General features: G+C 45.8%; 1 protein-coding gene across 1 annotated transcript; it reads left to right on the top strand.

Moving 5' to 3' along the window:
* The first annotated feature begins 1,578 nt into the window (after positions 1-1,578).
* On the top strand, positions 1,579-17,198 carry RAB43 (RAB43, member RAS oncogene family). The gene is made up of 3 exons (XM_066557817.1): positions 1,579-1,788; positions 10,422-10,605; positions 11,540-17,198. Exons 1-3 carry the CDS (start codon positions 1,579-1,581, stop codon positions 11,791-11,793), a joined length of 648 nt encoding a protein of 215 aa, XP_066413914.1. The 3' UTR covers positions 11,794-17,198.
* The last annotated feature ends 684 nt before the right edge of the window (positions 17,199-17,882 follow it).

Genomic DNA, 17,882 nt, shown 5'->3' with positions numbered 1-17,882 from the left:
AATGTATTTAATTAGTAAATCTTATTTTTATAAGCTTCTTGATTTTATAAGCATCTTGATACAAGGAGAGTACCTTTTAAAGAGCGCTTTTCTTTGCAGATAACCCAGAGAGCAGTTAAAACAAGTAATTCCAGACTCTTGAGATATATTTATCTGAAAACACAGGAGCAGTGTGTGGTGTAATGGTCACACACATCCGTGTGCACATGTCAGACACCGAGCTGGATGCTAACAGCTCCAAAGCCGTCTCTCAGCCCACAGGACCTCGCAAGGGTGAGAAACCATAGCCCTGAGCCTCGGTCTGCGCTGTGCACACAAACCACACCCAGCGCAGAGCTGAGAGCAGCGGCCCGGCGAGCCAGCTGCGCTTCCTGGGGGCTGAGGGCAGCGGCACCTGTTTATTTCTGTAACAGGAATACACAAAACCAGCAGAACTCGACACAAAATGTGTCCCTGCGGCGAGGATGCGGCCACACGGCATGTGCGGATCCTGCGCCCGGGCAGGGACCGAGGGCTCGGCAGCACCGCGGGACCGGGACCGCGTGTGGGCCCGCACGGCCCGGCCCGGGGTGCGGGCACGGCTCGGCTCGGGGTGCGGGCGCGGCCCGGGATGCGGGCTCGGCTCGGGGTGCGGGCACGGCTCGGCTCGGGGTGCGGGCACGGCTCGGCTCGGGGTGCGGGCACGGCCCGGGGTGCGGGCACGGCTCGGCCCGGGGTGCGGGCACGACACGGCTCGGCCCGGGGTGCGGGCACGGCTCGGCTCGGGGTGCGGGCACGGCTCGGCCCGGGGTGCGGGCACGGCACGGCCCGGGGTGCGGGCACGACACGGCTCGGCCCGGGGTGCGGGCACGGCTCGGCTCGGGGTGCGGGCACGGCCCGGGGTGCGGGCACGGCTCGGCCCGGGGTGCGGGCACGACACGGCCCGGCCCAGGGTGCGGACACGGCCCGGGGTGCGGGCTCGGCTCGGCTCGGGGGCCGGCACCGCCACACACCGAGGACCTGCGGCCCGAACGGAACGGCTGTGCCAGGGCAGCGACTGAGCCCGGGGCAGCGACTGAGCCCGGCTCGGTGCTGCCGGCCCGGGTGTGCCAGGGCAGCGATCCCCGCTCGGTGACCGATCCCTGCCCGGAGCCGTCACAGCGCGGTCGCGGGCGGAGCGGATCCGGGCGGAGCGGGGCGGTCCCGGCGTGGTCCCGGAGCCGGGCGGAGCGGGGCGGAGCGGGGCGGTCCCGGCGCGGGGCCGGGCGCAGCGGGGCGGTCCCGGCGCGGGGCCGGGCGGAGCGGGGCGGTCCCGGCGCGGGGCCGGGCGGAGCGGGGCGGTCCCGGCGCGGGGCCGGGCGGAGCGGGGCGGTCCCGGCGCGGGGCCGGGCGGAGCGGGGCGGTCCCGGCGCGGGGCCGGGCGGAGCGGGGCGGTCCCGGCGCGGGGCCGGGCGGAGCGGGGCGGTCCCGGCGCGGGGCCGGGCGGAGCGGGGCGGTCCCGGCGCGGGGCCGGGCGGAGCGGGGCGGTCCCGGCGCGGGGCTGGCGGCGGGCGCTGCGCTGCGCAGAGCCGGCTGCCCTCGGCCGCAGCGCGCCCCGCCATGCCCGGAGTGGCCGCGCTGGGCGCCGGCCCCGACCCCGAGGAGAGCTACGACTTCCTCTTCAAGCTGGTGCTGATCGGGGACGCCAGCGTGGGCAAGACCTGCCTGGTGCAGCGCTTCAAGACCGGGGCCTTCTCCGAGCGCCAGGGCAGCACCATCGGCGTGGACTTCACCATGAAGAGCCTGGAGATCCAGGGCAAGCGGGTGAAGGTGAGGGCGCTGGGCCCGCGGGGCTCGCTCCGGGCCGGGCCCCGGGCCGCCATCCCCCGCTGCCCGCAGGGACCCGGGCGGCACCGAGCGCGCCCAGGGCCGGGCCGGGCCGGGCCGGGCCGGTTCCGCCCTGAGCCCGGGTAAGCCCTGGCTCGGCCCGGCAGCCCCAGCTGCAGCTCTCCCTGCTCAGGCTCCTTTCCGGTGTGTTTACAAGGCAGAAGAAAGCTCAGCTGGGCTGCCGTGTTTCCAGAAAGGGATGTGCAACTGGCAGATTGAGAGAAGGTTCTTAAATTAGGCATGCTATTATCTTAAGACACTGTTTACAGGGTGTCACAGGAAGTGCCGGTTTCACGGTTCTTCTTCATAGAAGCAATAAACTCTAAATTTGACATCGGCTTTTTTTTTTTTTTTTTTTGCTTTTTTTTTTTTTTTTCCCTTATGCTGGAGGAAATCAGCTGGGTTGTTAAGGTTAGAAAGAGCCCAGGACATGTACCCCATGGATCTGTCCTCAGATTCTCAGTGGCACAGATTTCTCACCCTCTGAGCACAGGAAATGCAAGTGAACAGTGGGGAGAAAATGTTTAAAGCATGTAGGGTTTATAGTAGATGCTTTAAACAGGGATCAGTCCCTTCACCAGCCCCTCCAGGATGGGGTTCTGCAGCTATCCTTACCCCCAGTTAAACTTAAAAGCATTTAATTCAGTCCTCCACTGCCTGGAGGAAGATGATGGAATTGCAAAGCTTTTGGTGGTACACAAATACAGTGATGTGGTTAAGTTTTGGCCTTGTTTGCCAAAGTAGGTGTCAAAGTCCTCTGTTAGTTTTTTCTTGTAAATTAACTTTGGCGAGTATTAAGGTGAGAAAGTGGCAGAAAACAGAAATGAAGGCTGGCATTTTTAAGGAAAAGAGAGGGGTTGGCAGTTGCCTAGCCATACCCTGCGGCAGTGTTTATTTCCTTGTTAGTGTCACACCTTTCCCTGTCACGTCTGCCTGAGGAGCTGAAGAGCAAACTCAGGTTTTCTGTTGGAGCTGGCGGTGTCTCTCCCGCACTTCTCCTTTAAGGTGGAAACCTGCCTCTGTTTAAATGCCGGGCACACCGAGAGTGACAAATGTGTCTGTTCCTGGCGCCAGGGACTGCAGGAGTGCCCCAGGAAACCAGCCAGACTTCCCAGGTGTGCATTTTCATATTGTCACTGCTTACGCCTGGGTATTCCAGGATTAGTAGCCTGGCTGTAACAAAACCCGAGTTATTTCTCAGTGTTTTACAGAAAACAAGGCAGAAAGTTCAAGGTCTTGAAGCTTTCTTTTTGTTTGGGCTGGTCTGTACTTCCACTTAGAAAACAATGAGGAATGCAGATATTGAAGAAGAGTATTTTAAGTATTACTTTGGGGAAATTAATCCAACACTTGCTGATTGACCTTACAGATACTTTTGTCAGCTGCTGGGTCAGGGACACAGCCTGAAAATGAAAGCATTTGCTTGGAGGGGTTTTTTGTTTGGTCAGTTAAGATGTGGGGTGTGTGTGAAGTTTAAATCGGACTTTTCCAGTTGGATTGAGATTTCAGAGCAGCCCATCTAACCTGGGTTAGCTTTGCTCAGCATGCTCTTGGAAACAGGAAATAAGGAAGCATTTCCTTGCACTTTTTGGAGCTCCCCTACACACTCTGCTTGCACTTCTTGCCTCACAATAGCAGGCCAGGTAATTGTCTGCTGCTTTGAGTTCCTTAGGGGTTTATGCTGCTCAAGACAGTATTGTTTTCTATTTAGCAAATAGTGCAGGAATGAGATAATTCCTGGTTTTGTAATGTTTTACAGGCTCATCTCTAGAAATCCCTTCAAAACAAAGTGTCTACAAAAACTTGTCCCACCTCCCCAGTGGCCTGAACTTCATTTTTAATCTGGCTAAGGGAAGCACTGCAACCCAACACTTATTTTGAGATTGAAGCAAGCAATTTAAGGTTAAATGTGCCCCTTTCTGTTTCAAACTTCAGATGTTCCCGTCACAGTTACATAACATTTCTGAAACATTTGGAACCCAAGGATTTTAGGTCTCACTTTCTTTTGATGTGCTGTTTATTTTGGGGTTTTTTTGTTGTTTTTTGTTTGTTTGGTTGTTGGTTTTGGTTTTTTTGATAAGGGAAAAGATGCCTGTTGGAATACTGAAGGTTAAGGTGCTGCAAATAACTTTTTTTTTAAATTATTTATGAAACTTGAGGCTTTCCTTGCACCTTGCAGCTGTGTTCTTTCAAGTGCCTCACGTGGAGTTCCACACACTGCTGGAGCTGACTAAACTTCACATAGAAAGAGATCAGCTTTGTGAAATGTCTGCAGGCTGTCTTCATTTACAGAAATGTTCTAGTACATGCTGTTTGAAATTGTGGCACACTGCTTTCTCTAACAGCAGATTTCTCTGAATCCTAGAGTGCAGACTGTAGAGCCTAAAAGTTGCTCTCGTTAATCACTCAAAAGTGGTATTAATCACTTAATGCATAGTGATTAAAGTCCTATTGATAAAATAATTACTTGTTCTTTGAGTGATAGAAAAAAATCTGGCAAACACAACAAAAATGTTTTATAACTGTTATGCCACTGTAAGAAAAGATATTTATAAAATGCTGGAACCAAGATTTTACATAATGATAGGCAAGGACATTCCTAAGTCCAAGTCCATAAATCATGGTTAATAATAACAAAAATCTTTTTCTTTTGATGAATTACCTCCTGTGAGCTAATTAATTGCCTTTAATGCCTACTTTATGCTGTCATGTCATAGTGTTTTACATAAAGTGTTTTTCCTCTATGCCACAGTTTTTCTCCCTCAGTATAACTTTCAGAAAGTAGCAGGAGAGAAGAACAGTTGAAAACACATTCCTTTTACAACAAGAACTTCTTTATTTGAAGAGGTATTTAAGTGAAGAAGTAGCATTGCACTTTTTCATTTACAGGCTTTTTCAGCCCATATGTTATCAAGATTATTGGCTTTGATTCAGGCCTCATGGCTGTGAACTGCATCCCTTTCAGAATGGCCCAAAATATATTTTGTGTCATGATCTGGCCAAATTGCCACTAATACAGAATTGTGTCTTGTTAAGGGTCCCGTCTCCTGACTGGGAATTTAATGACTTTGCTGCACAGATAAAAGCAGAGCTGTTGGAAGCAATATTCTTTGATATCCAGAGGAAAATGTACCTCTCTGTCAACTCCTTTCACACTCAGAACCTGCAGCAAATGGGAATACTACATTCCCAAAAAAGAGGGATTCCTCATTCTCTGAAAATTGTGCAGGGAAACATTTGAATGGGGCAGTTTATCCTGCCTGCCCTATGGATATCACTTTAAATTGAAATACCCTGCCACAGAGATGTTACTTTTGGCAGAAACTGCCTGGATTAAGTTGCAAGGCTGTTTCAGTAAATGTTTTTAGGAGCAAGTGTTGTGATTTGCCAGCCTACAGGAATGTATGTTACTGTTTGCCCTTTGAGATGACAGGACTCAGACACAGTTGGTTAAGAGTCATTTAGCACAGTCTTTAGATCCAGTTTCACTGCTGGGAAATTTTATGGAATTTTGCTGCAAAAATGACATTTTAATTTTTATTTTTGCAACGGAAGGTGTCAGCTGGAGGATGCACTTAGTCTGTCATTATTTATGCAAAAGCACACCTGAACTGTGGTACTTTAGAAGAATCAGAAAAGTACTTAATAAATTATGTAGGAAGTAAGGGAGGGAGAAATTATTTACTGTGTCTTGGGGCCATCTGTTAAGCATTAACCTTTGATAAAGAATATGTTGATCAATGCAAGAACAGCCACACTGGCCCGTTTGATAATGGTCATTTACTGTGCTCTTTGGCCAACCTGCCACTCACCACCTTCAGCATTTTCTCTGTCCCTCTGCTGCCTGTAAGCCTGAGCAGACATCCCAGAATGATCTCCCAGGGAACCTCCATGAATGTTTCCACCTTCTGTTTTCCTCTTACCTCCAGCTGAAACACTCCTTGTCCCAGATTTTTCTGGGGTCTCTCGCTGTCCTTTATGTGCCACCTTGAGGAGTGTGACTGTCCAAAAGGTTCCAAGCTGAGAGGAGATCAAAATAACCAGCTTTAGTGAGTAAATGAGCATCCAGTAGTGAAACAATTAACATTTGTGAGTAATTGAGTATTCGGTGGTGAAACAATTAGTGAAACAATGACAAAGGTGGCTCCTTTATTCTGCCATATTCCTTCTGAACAAGGAGTATTTATTTATTCCCTGTTCTCTTCTGTTCCTACCAGTGGTCCCCCTGCCACCAATCTCTGATTTCACAGGTGTTCTAATGAATTCAGCACAATTCTCCAGCAATCCCAGCTTCTCTCTTTCTTACACCAAAGGAGTTGCCAAGTAATTACAAAATCAGGAACAGCTTTAAAAGGTTACTGAGTGACAGACGTGGCTGCCATCATGTTATTGACAAAGCTGAAGCACTTAAATCAAGGAAATAAGTAATTAAATATTAAGTGTTATTATTAAGTAATAATTAAACATTATTTATTAGTAGTATTAATTATTTATTTTTAAAATAATAAAATTTATTCATTAAATTTATTAAAAGAAATATTTATTTTAATGAATCATATTCAAAATTAATAATAATTATGTCATTTACAACATATATCATACACTTGTACAATACAAAAGAATACATGAGCATATCTTTTTTGGTAACCTGTGGCTAGTACAGTTCTTTTGGTATTTAACTTTTAACTTAAACTGAGGGACTTAGGAATGAGAAATACTATGACTACTTTTTTTTTTCATCCAAAGAGTTTTCAATTGTTATTTTTTATCAAGAGTTATGTGCTTGTAAATATCCTTTAACAGAAGTACTATATAAAACTTTTACTGTGCACGATCTGGTTAAAGTTATAGTTGTGATTGGTATTTTTTAATAGTTGTCATGGTTCTTTTTCAGTAGAATTCTGTGAAATTTATCTTTGTAGACATGCTGGAGAAAATAGTGTTTACTTAGGATCAGAACTGGTATTTTTGTAATTACTTAAATTATATTTTTAACCATGTATCAGACTGATTAATGTTACATGAAAATATTTTTTCTTAGAATTTTCTAAAGATGCTGTCACACAAAGTAGCTGTATTTTTCCTTTAGAAATACAACTTGCTTTACATTAAGTGAGCTGGTTCATAATACCTCCTTGCTGTGTCTATAGTGTGTATTCTAAATGCTAGAAGACATTATTCAAATTACAAACGATGTGCCCAGACAAGGTTTTCAAGCTTCCAGACTGGAGAGAGGGTTGTTCTTAGCTCAATCACTCTGCACTTTTATTTACACCACAGGAAAAGTGTAAGCCAAAACAATTTCATTTCTTAATTCAAGTGTTTCCAATTTGTGTGCACAGAATCCCTCCCAAGAGTTGGGTAATCATCATTAGCCCTTTCTAGCACTTGACCTAATCAGGTGCTGAGATTTAACAAACACAAAGGGCTGTGGGAGACCTGAGTGCAGAGATCACCTAAACCTGCTCCCAGTTTCCTGGTCCCTGCTAATTGCTGCTGACTGCTCTGAGCCATTATCTGTTTCATTAATAACCATTGCTTCGTGGTTTTCTGAGTCCATTACAGTCCTTCCCCTGCTCTGAGAATTCCTTTTTGCTGGGATTGATTCCCTCTCAGATGTACATATATCAGCTGGATCTGAGTGCTTGCTTAGCACAGGAAATGAGATCTTATCAGCACAGCTTCTTCCAAAGGGAAATTTAGTGCTCAAAAATGCAGCACAGTCAGAAGATGCTAAGAAAACACTACTGTGCAAAGAAATAAAAGGAAAAATGCTTCCATATTATTTGGTATAAAATAGCACTGGCACATTGTGTTAAAGTTGCTGACAACACTTCAGAATAAGGAGGTTCAGAGAGAGGGGGAACCATAAATAAAAGGTCCATGCTATGGGAGGATTCAAAACCCCAGTAGTATTTGCTGATGTCCTGATTCAGTGGAGATGCAGAATACAAGGAATGGCACAAAAAGACAAGCAGTGGCCTCCCATTTATCAGTTGGGGATAGAGAAGTGAAAGTGCAGCAGAACATAAATTCATAGCAGGAAGCTCTTTCATTTCAGTGTGACTTAATATTGAAACCAAGAGCTTTGGAAGATTCAGAAAGGATTAGAGATTTATACTGAGGATGAGGACATCCACAGTTACTTTAGATTAGAAGATCCTGGAATATAAGCCATCATGTTCCAGGACATCAGACAACCTATAAACCAACAGGATTTATGAAGAACTTCCCTACGAGCAGCATGTGTTTGTCCACTCTGAATTATTTGGTTTCTTCCTCTGGAACATCTCGTACTGGGAACTCCAACTCTGATACCAAACTCAGAGTTCTTATACTGCTGGGATGAGGCAAAAATATTTAACCAAGCATTTCTTCTTCCTGCCCACTTGTAATGTGTGTTTTACCACCCAGAAAAGGACAGGTGATGAGACTGACAGATCCTTCACTGGCTTCATTGAGACCCAGGCCTCCTGGCATTTCGTTTACACACTCTTTTATCTGTATTCTTTTCATTGTCTGATATTTCCTTCTAAAGCAGCCTCAGTGCTCTCAGATTATGTGACCACATCCTGCTCCCTTTGTTCCTGCCCTGCACAGCTGGCAGAGCCACAGATGGTGTGGTGGCCAAAACCCACCTGCAGTGTCAGTGACACAGCAGGTGACCTTGGCTGAGGCTGGCACCCTGTTCTGCTGCCAAGGGTGACAAAGGGCTGGGCACACCAGAGAGTTCCAAAATCTGCCACAGGAGGAGCTTGCTGGCAGGAAACCAGGGTGCCAACTGATGCAGGTGCAAACTCTGAGCAGACAAGTTCTCAGCATAGATTATATATATGTATATATATATATAACTATATATATATATAGTTATATATATGCATATATATATGTAGTTATTATATATATATATATGTAGTTATTTTATACATGTCTGTATCAAAGTTCTCAAGCATATGTTCTCATCCTTAGATCATGTACAACAGGCTAGATACACACAGGGCTAGAATGCATTGCTTAGACAGGAGATTTGGATCAAGGCTCTTGGATCAAGTCCTCTCCCTCTGGCAGGAGAGCAGCTGCTGTGTGTCACTGTGTGTCACTGTGTGTCACTGTAGCAGTGAATCTGAACCACTCAGACTGCAGTGTGCACCAGCCATCCCCCTTGTAACTGTTCTTACCAGAATTTTCTCAGGGCCCTCTGGAATTCATCAAGGTTACTAGGACATAGACTGTGCTAAAATAATAAATAAGCAGCTAAGAAACTGAATTCCAAGACCACAAGAAAGAGCAGAGAGCTGTGAGCCACCTGGGCTGTGACCAATCCCATCTTCTGAGAGGTGCATGCAGAACACATGGACAGGCAAAGGCACTGATGGGAAATGTGTGATCAGTGTGTGCAGCAGGGTTAGTGCATAATGCAAACAGTAAATGGCTTCTGCTTAATCACAGTGGTCAGTTGTCCTGAGTTCCCCATGTGTCCCTGTGTGTCCCTGTGTGTGTGGTTATCAAATATTGTGGTGTTGTGAGGGTCCCCAGGACAAGGTGAGAGATGAATCTGACTCCATATTTCTTAGAAAGCTGATATATTATATATTATTATATTATATTGTATTGTATTATATGAAAAATACATACTAAAACTACACTAAAGAAAGAGAAAGGAGACATCAGAAGGCTGGCAAAGAATGCTAATAAAAACCCCTGACTGACCAGAGTCCTGACACAGCTGGGCTGGGATTGGTCATTAATTAAAAACAATTCCCATGGAACCAATCAGAGATGCACCTGTTGGTGAGCAACCTCCAAACCACGTTCCAAACAATCAGATAATTATTATTCACATTTCTTTTCTGAGCCTTCTCAGCTTCTCAGGAGAAAAATCCTGGCAAAGGGATTTTTCATAAAATATGACAGTGACATGTGTCCCTGTGTGTGACCCTGCTGTGTCCCTGTGTGCTCTGTGTGACCCTGCTGTGTCCCTGTGTGCTCTGTGTGTCCCTGTGTGTCCCTATGTGCTGTGTGTGACCCTGTTGTGTCCCCCAGCTGCAGATCTGGAACATGGTGGGCCAGGAGAGGTTCAGGGTGTCCCTGTGTGTCCCTGTCTGTCCCTGTGTGTTGTGTGTGACCCTGCTGTGTCTCCTCAGCTGCAGATCTGGGACACAGTGGGCCAGGAGTAGTTCAGGGTGTCACTCTGTGTACCTGTGTGTCACTGTGTGTCCCTGTGTGCTCTGTGTCCCTGTGTGTCCCTGTATGTCATGTCTGACCCTGCTGTGTCTCCTCAGCTGCAGATCTGGGACACAGTGGGCCAGGAGAGGTTCAGGTTGTCCCTGTCTCTCCCTGTGTGTCCCTGTCTGTCCCTGTGTGCTGTGTCTGACCCTGCTGTGTCCCCCAGCTGCAGATCTGGGACACGGCGGGCCAGGAGCAGTTCAGGGTGCCCCTGTGTGCCCCTGTGTGTCCCTGTGTCTGACCTGCTGTGTCCCCCAGCTGCAGATCTGGGACACGGTGGGCCAGGAGAGGTTCAGGGTGCCCCTGTGTGCCCCTGTGTGTCCCTGTGTCTGACCTGCTGTGTCCCCCAGCTGCAGATCTGGGACACGGCGGGCCAGGAGCGCTTCCGGACCATCACGCAGAGTTATTACCGCAGCGCCAACGGGGCCATCCTGGCCTACGACATCAGCAAGAGGGGCTCCTTCCTGTCCATCCCTCGCTGGATCGAGGATGTCAGGAAGTATGCTGGCTCCAACATCGTGCAGCTGCTCATCGGTGAGTTGGGAATGCCACTGCTTCTGCAGTGTGGCCTCAGGTTTGGGTTCTGCGTGGAGTTAAGGTGTGTGCAATAAACCAGCTGGAAATTGCACCAGAGGAGCTGATTCACTGCAGCAGAGGTGTTTTGGTTGACTTCTGTTAAGGAGTAGACAGCTTTGAGCCCTTTGCATCTCATTTAATGGAGAACTGAGATGCCCAGGATTTCCCAGTTCTGAAGCACAGCTCCTGTGGAGTTCCCTTCCCTTCCCTTCCCTTCCCTTCCCTTCCCTTCCCTTCCCTTCCCTTCCCTTCCCTTCCCTTCCCTTCCCTTCCCTTCCCTTCCCTTCCCTTCCCTTCCCTTCCCTTCCCTTCCCTTCCCTTCCCTTCCCTTCCCTTCCCTTCCCATGTGTTTTGGTGAGTTGGAGCACACACCCACTTGAGCAGACAGGGAATTTTGAAAGGACTTTGGGGCAATCAGAGTTTGTCAGTTCTGTGCTAGAAGTTCTGCTTTCCAGCCCAAATGTTTTGGGCTGAGTTTTGGACTCAGATGTGGCTCTTAGGGCCCGCAGAGCTGCTAACACAAGAGCAGTACCATTCTGGATGTCCCTGGGAATCAGCAAACAGCTGCTGTTTTCACACAATGGTTTTAACTTCAATTTCTAGCCTGTTCCCTTCTGTTAGGGTCTACAGGCACCACTCTTCAGTTACTTTTCCTGTTCTTTATGGGTAACACAGAAATACAGGTTGGAAAGGGCTGGGGAGGTTATCCAGTCCAGGCTCCTGCTCACAGCAAAGCCAGTCAGGCTGGTCAGGGCCTTTTCAGTCACATTTTGAAAATCTGCAGAATGGAAATTCTTCAGCTTCCTTGGGCAACCCAAGACCCTCCTGCCAAGCCCTTCCTGTGACACAAACAAGCAGATACAAATCCCTGTGTTGTTCCCTTTCCTTCCAGGAAACAAGTCTGACCTAAGTGACCTTAGAGAGGTTCAGCTGGAAGAAGCTCAGAGCCTGGCTGAACACTATGACAACATCATCTGTGCCATAGAGACCTCAGCAAAGGACTCCAGCAACGTGGAGGAGGCCTTTGTGAAGATGGCCACAGAGCTGATGATGAGGCATGGAGGGCCCATGTTCAGTGAGAAGAACACTGACAGCATCAAGCTTGACAGCAAAGACGTTGTGGAAGGCTGGGGGTGTGGTTGCTGATAAGAGCTAGCTGATATCCCTAACTTTACTGGAGTTTAGATGGTGCTTCACCCTAATGCTGAGTAGCATGGTAGCCATATTCTCCTCCTCCTCCTCCTCCTCCTGTGAAACCAGCAATTTTGTAGAAGTTAGACACAATCCTGTTTGCTTTAGTGTCTTATTTTTAAAAAGGGACTTTGGAGAGGTGGTCCTAAAAGTCAAACCCTCTGAAAAACCTACTCAACATTTGTCCCCACGCTTTTATTTTCTGTAACCTTCATACGAGTTACAAAAATGGAGGAAACTCCTTTGAACTTGGTGTTTTGAGGTGGGAACACATTTGGTTGGGGAAGAGACTGATGCAAACCCAAAGGTCTGAGCATTTAGCATGGCACTGGTGGCAAAGGAGGTCACTTTTGGAGCAGGCAGTCTTGACAGGATCTCTTCAAATGCCCAGCACTCCAGCAGTGACCAGGCAGTGTCAGTGATAATGGTATTTCAAGGGCCAGAAGAGCCAAGATTTTGATTACAGGACCAAATAGCAGTCACCTGTCCTAGGGTATAGGGATTGCTAGTTGCTGTTGGAGCAGGCCCAGGTGGGGGAGCTCCTCTCAGGTTTTGTTACCATTTGAAGTTTTAACAGAAAGCAAAACCAGCCTGAGCACTGTCCCTGGGCCAGGGTGGTGATTTAAAGCAGCCTTGAGGAGAGGGAAGATGCATTTCATTTGCCTGTTGTTTGCACAGTGGTAGCTCCTCTTTCCAGGTGGAAGCATCTCTGAGATTTTGCCCTCAGGTCTCACCATTTCATTCCACAGCTCAAGCCCTGCACCCCTGGAAACAGGAGCTGGAGAAAGCTTGAGCTGGCTGTAGCCAGGATCTCCTGCCATGTGCCTGATGTCAAACACATTTGTGTCAGGCATTTGGTGTTACATTACCAGAGTGCATCAGTGGCATAAGTGGATATGAATTTTTTATTGGTTTTGTTTTTTAAACCATCTCTTTAAATCCTGCATGGGCATATAGTGGGAAAGAAGACCTCAGAATAGCTGAGAACTGCATGAGTGCAGCTGCTTGGCCGTGAGAGACCAGTGTCTTTTGAGTGATTCCCTCCCAGCTTTGTACCCAAATGTTCCCCTCTCCCTATCACAAGTTACCAGTTGCTTTTCATTTCTTTAGAACACTCAGAAGGAAAAATACTTCATAGTGGATCAGAAGTCTACACAAAGTAAAAGAGATTTCATAATGCAGCTCTTTCAGCTGCAGCTCTGTAGATCCCTTGTAGATGTAGCTGAGGTACTGATGGATTCCTCTGCAGGGACACTCTCAGGCACCTTACAGAGGTGGATTTGCAAAGAGAGCAGGAGCAGCAATATTTTAAATTCTGCAGGTAAAGCAGAGGTGTTCAGGTGTGGCAAGGGAATTTTGCAATCCTGGTAATTGGAAGGAGTCATTATCAAGAAGCCCCATTTGAAGGGAATGCCTTGTCTCTTTGAAAAATCCAGGTCAAAAAGGAGACTTTTAATTGTTTTGCTATGAGAGCTGCACCAGTTCAGTCATCCAACATATCCAGTGTCATGAAATTTAGGAAGATTTAGGAAAGGGCTAATGGATACCAATTTTAATCCTATTCATCTTCCTGTAGCAAATATTGAACCAATCTCTGCTCTTTCTGGTTTTTTAAACTGTGAGGTAGATAACTGAGGAGTAATGTATGCTTTGTAGCCTGTTTGCTTCTATTTAGGGGGTTAGTTTTTAAATTTTATAGCTGTGAGAATGAAAAGGCCTTAAATTTTTCAACTAGTATAGTTTTCACAATTCTGGTATTTTCTGCAGAAGGGCAGGCTGAGCTGCAGTACTTGGTAGTGGTTTTGGATGGTTTTCAGGATATTCCTGCTTCCAAAGATAGTAGGCAGTAAATGCCCAGTTAGGCAGTTGGGAATTTGAAATTGGCAGTGGGAATGAAAATGGGAATTTTCCAAACCCTGGAGCTGTTGGTGTATTCCCTATGTTCTGCTCTCAGGAGAAACTGTGAAGTCAGTCCAGTTTATAACTGAGTGCTGGTGGCTGCTTTTCCTGCTGCTGGGGCCCTTCAGGCACAGAATGTTTGCAGACATTTGATTTTCTGTCATGACCCGTTGCAGTTTGTACCTGTAGGGCGTGGTCCTGCAGTTCTGCTGGAGCAGGGAGCCCCAGATGAGCTCAGCCCCACTTCCTGCAGCATCAGTGCCAAATTATTCACTGCTGAGAAAAACCCATTTGCATTTGAGAAACAGTATTGCTATTTCTCAGACTGAAATCCATAGTTTACATAGCTTAACTCATCTTAAAACTGGAACAAGAAGCAAAATGAACATAAACCCCACTTCCAGTACAGCCAGTGAGTGATTGTGATTTTACAGTAGATGAAGAACTGAGGAATTATTGATCCATTTTCTTCTTTTTGAGGTTTGTTTAGTGAATAAGTAGAATTAGACCAGGCACTACACTTTTCATTACAATTTGCCTGGATTTTTCTCTTAAACTAGGCTTGAAGGGTGAGGCTCTGTCTGCAGGTCAGTCTGGTTCAGTCAGAAAATGTGCAATACAGCAGCAGAGATTTGTTTGCTGTACTTTAAATGAAGGCACCAATTCCAATTAGTTTGCAGTTTCCTGCAGAAAACTAAAACCATGGCTTTAAATCAGATTTGTGTTTTAACTCTTGGCTCTTCTCTCTTGTAACAAGTGGAGTACAAGTTTGCATGCCCTCCTAACTGAACAAAAGAAATAGAAGACTTGGTTTATTTTTAATTTTTTTTTTTTTTCAGAAGAAACCCAAAGACCTGGTTTATTTTTTAGATTAGCAGCTGGTGGTGCTTGGGCTGTGAGTAGTGAAAGTTTCTTTTGATTACCAAACCCTTCCTTTGTTCACTGCCCACTAGGCTGGGAGCTCCTTGACCAGAAATACACAGAAAATGTGGAGCTTTTCACTGCTCTGCTGAAGGTTTTATCAAACCTGGGACCCTCACCCAGCTATGGAATTCAGGCTTTAGGAATTAGGTTGGTTTAACTCCATTAATCCTATTGAAACCAAAATGCTACCTGGGTGGAGAGAGTGAGGAGCAATAAACCTGAGATTTATGGGTAAAAAGCTGAGTTTCACCTCTCAGGGTATAAATGGGCACTGATGGACATCAAGTGAATAATTCAGTAGTGCTTGTTCAGGGTTCACAGCATAAACATTTGCCAGGAAATCTGTTTACTGCCAGTTGAACATTAACAAGGCTATGGTGCAGTAATTGCTTTTGAGCAGATCCCCTTGGCTGATCATGAATTTGCATTAGCATTTATCATTTCTTTTTGGCAGTACCAAAGTGTGCAAAAATATTACAAAAGCACAGGAGGGGACATTGATCTCTGCCTTGTAGCACTTGGGAGTGGAATGCAGAGGCAGATACTGAAATGAAATCATCAGCAGAATGTGGTTCCCAGGAGCCTTTGTTACCCTTTGTATTGATTTTAAGCTCATTTTATCTCCAGTTTCTCATCCAGTCCATCATCATGGATGGAACTTGTACAAATATTTATAATTACATCAATATAAAACCAAATGTCAGCCCAGAAATCTGCTAGTGTTTGCTTTGCAAAACAAAATTTGAGAAAAATGAGAATACTGAAGAGCAGAGGAGAAGTCCTGATGATTTTCTTACTCTCACTATACTGGCAAGCAGGTTTTCAGGGGGAAAAAATCCAAATTAAGCCCAGCTAAAACCACTAATAGCTCTTCTGTTAGCTAATGCTGATAGATTTCCAAGAACTTCACCAGAAGTGGAATTTCTGCTCCTTTTGGGTGCCTGGGCTGCCATATGTGAAAACAAGGGTTTGGGAGCATGTCCTTTGGACATGGCATGCAAACTTGTCCTGAAAACTTGAAGACATTTTTTAAAAGTGAGCCAGGAGCTAAATTGACACAGACAGAAAGCTGCAGGCAGATGCCTCCCAATGTCTTCAAAAGCATCTCGGTACCTTTGCAAATAAAGCACAAAACTTGTGGGGAAGTGGTTTTGCACTAAAGGAAAATAATTATCAGAGAAAAAAAAATCATTAATGTGAAAGGCAGAGCATCTTGATTATTCTGCATTTTTCATGTTCATTTCCTAGTTCAATGCTGTGCATAAGTAAGATTTTTCCCTTTATAAATGATATTAAAATAGATAAAGTGTGAAAAGTAGTTTGATACTTGACAAAATAAATGCTTTCTTAGGAGAGTGATAATATTGATGAGGAGAATAACTTTGCTGATAGGGTTTGGTGGTGCAGTGTCAGGGATTCCCCACAGAGTTGTGTTGGAATGATGTGAGACACAAAAACCATTCCCAAAACAGGGGAAGCCACTGGGGGACACCAGACCCTGTCCTGCCTGCCAGACAGAAAACAGATCCAGGCTGGTACTGAGCAGAAGGTGAATTTAGTTCTTTGTAACTGTTTTTAAAGATTTCTGTTTCAGATTTCTGATGGGCAGATTTTCCCTCTCCTGTGCCTCACTCGCTGAGATCTGCCAGGTAAAAACCCCACAGGTGCAGAGCAGGGAGCATCCCAGCCAGTCTGGCTCACACACACCTCTGGGGGGGAAGGAAAAAATCTCTAATTCATATTGAATTCATTCACTGCATTCCAAAATTATTTGAGGGGTTTGGGTGATAACAGTGTTAAAATGGTTCTGCATTTTCTAGGACAAATCTGTTGCTTTTCAAGGTTTCTTCGAGAGATGCAGGCTGTACATTTCTAATCATCAGTAACTGTTTTGCTTTTAAACTTTCTTATCTCAATACTGACTAAATGATTTGGAATATGAGGAGACAAGGGAGCAAGCTTGCATACTACAGTAATTTTTTATACTTTACCTTCATCTATTTATGAATTTATTATGAGAAGTATTTTTAAACATGAAACCTGCTTTTGTTGTGAATTTTAGCAAAGTAGCGGATACATTGTACTGAGTATCATTAAAAAAGGTTTAATTAAAGTACACATCTGGCAATTAATACCTTTCGTTGTTATTTTATGAATGTACCTTGTGGTATATGATCAGAAACAAAATCGATTTTAACAAATTCTGTATTCTATCCTACAGTGATGTATGGTCTGCTTTTAGCAAGATATGACCTAATGTACTCTTAATTAAACAAATGGTGCTGAACTCACTTCCTCTTATCCTCCAAATGTCCATCACTCCAGCAATGCATGCACTCCCAATTGTTCCACTTAGCAAACTCTCCAGCAGAGCTGTCTGGAAGATGAAGAATGAAACCCCAAATGCTCAGTGTTGGAGAAGTGCAGATAACCCTCCCAGTGCTTGCAGTTAAGTGTGAACAATGCTGTACCTCCCCAGGGGAATGTTTAGATCCTGGACTTGATTGAAGTGCTGTTAATTAAACAAAGCAACACCCCTTGCTCTTTGCTTGGCTCTTTAATTTGAGCGTCAGCAGATGGGAGTTGGTGATCCACAGGAGCCAAATATTGAATTTCTTGGTTTGCGTTGTCTGCTGCTTCAGTGACAGCCTCGGGTGCCAGAGGAGGAGTTGTCAGTGCAATGGCCAGGCTCTAGAGCTGGCTCCTCAGAGTGCTGCTGCAGCTGGATTTGTCACTTAAGTCTCTCTAAGGATGATTTTTACTGTGACTGCCCTGGCAGGGTGTGCTGGAGGGGACCAGTGAGAGAGGGAAACAGTGCAGGTGTCATGAGGAACATCTCCTGCTCCTGAAGGGACTGACCTGCATTTTCTCATCTTCTACACATTAAACTGGAGTTTCTAAATCTGTGTGAGCAAAACCCCCAACTTGTAATAGCTTGTTATAAGTGCATGTAGTTCCCAGAAATGATTTCCCATTTCTGGGAACTCTCCCCGGAATTCTCCAAAACTGTGAAATAGTTTGGATACAAGAGATCTACACACACTACAACCATTTTTCATTGGCTGTGGTGAACTGACCTTTCACTATGTAGTTTGCACCTGCAAAAAAAAACTTCCTGTATTTTTTACAGTTTAAGTTCACTGAATATTTTTTTCTTCACATTTATGGGCAGGAAGTTAGCTGTTAAACTAGCAAAAAGCATTTTCCCAGATACAATTCCA

Source organism: Molothrus aeneus, chromosome 12 (genome assembly GCF_037042795.1).
Source record: "Molothrus aeneus isolate 106 chromosome 12, BPBGC_Maene_1.0, whole genome shotgun sequence".
Taxonomy (NCBI): domain Eukaryota; kingdom Metazoa; phylum Chordata; class Aves; order Passeriformes; family Icteridae; genus Molothrus; species Molothrus aeneus.
Note: the sequence above shows the minus strand (reverse complement) of the source record. Positions and strands in the feature narration are given on the sequence as shown.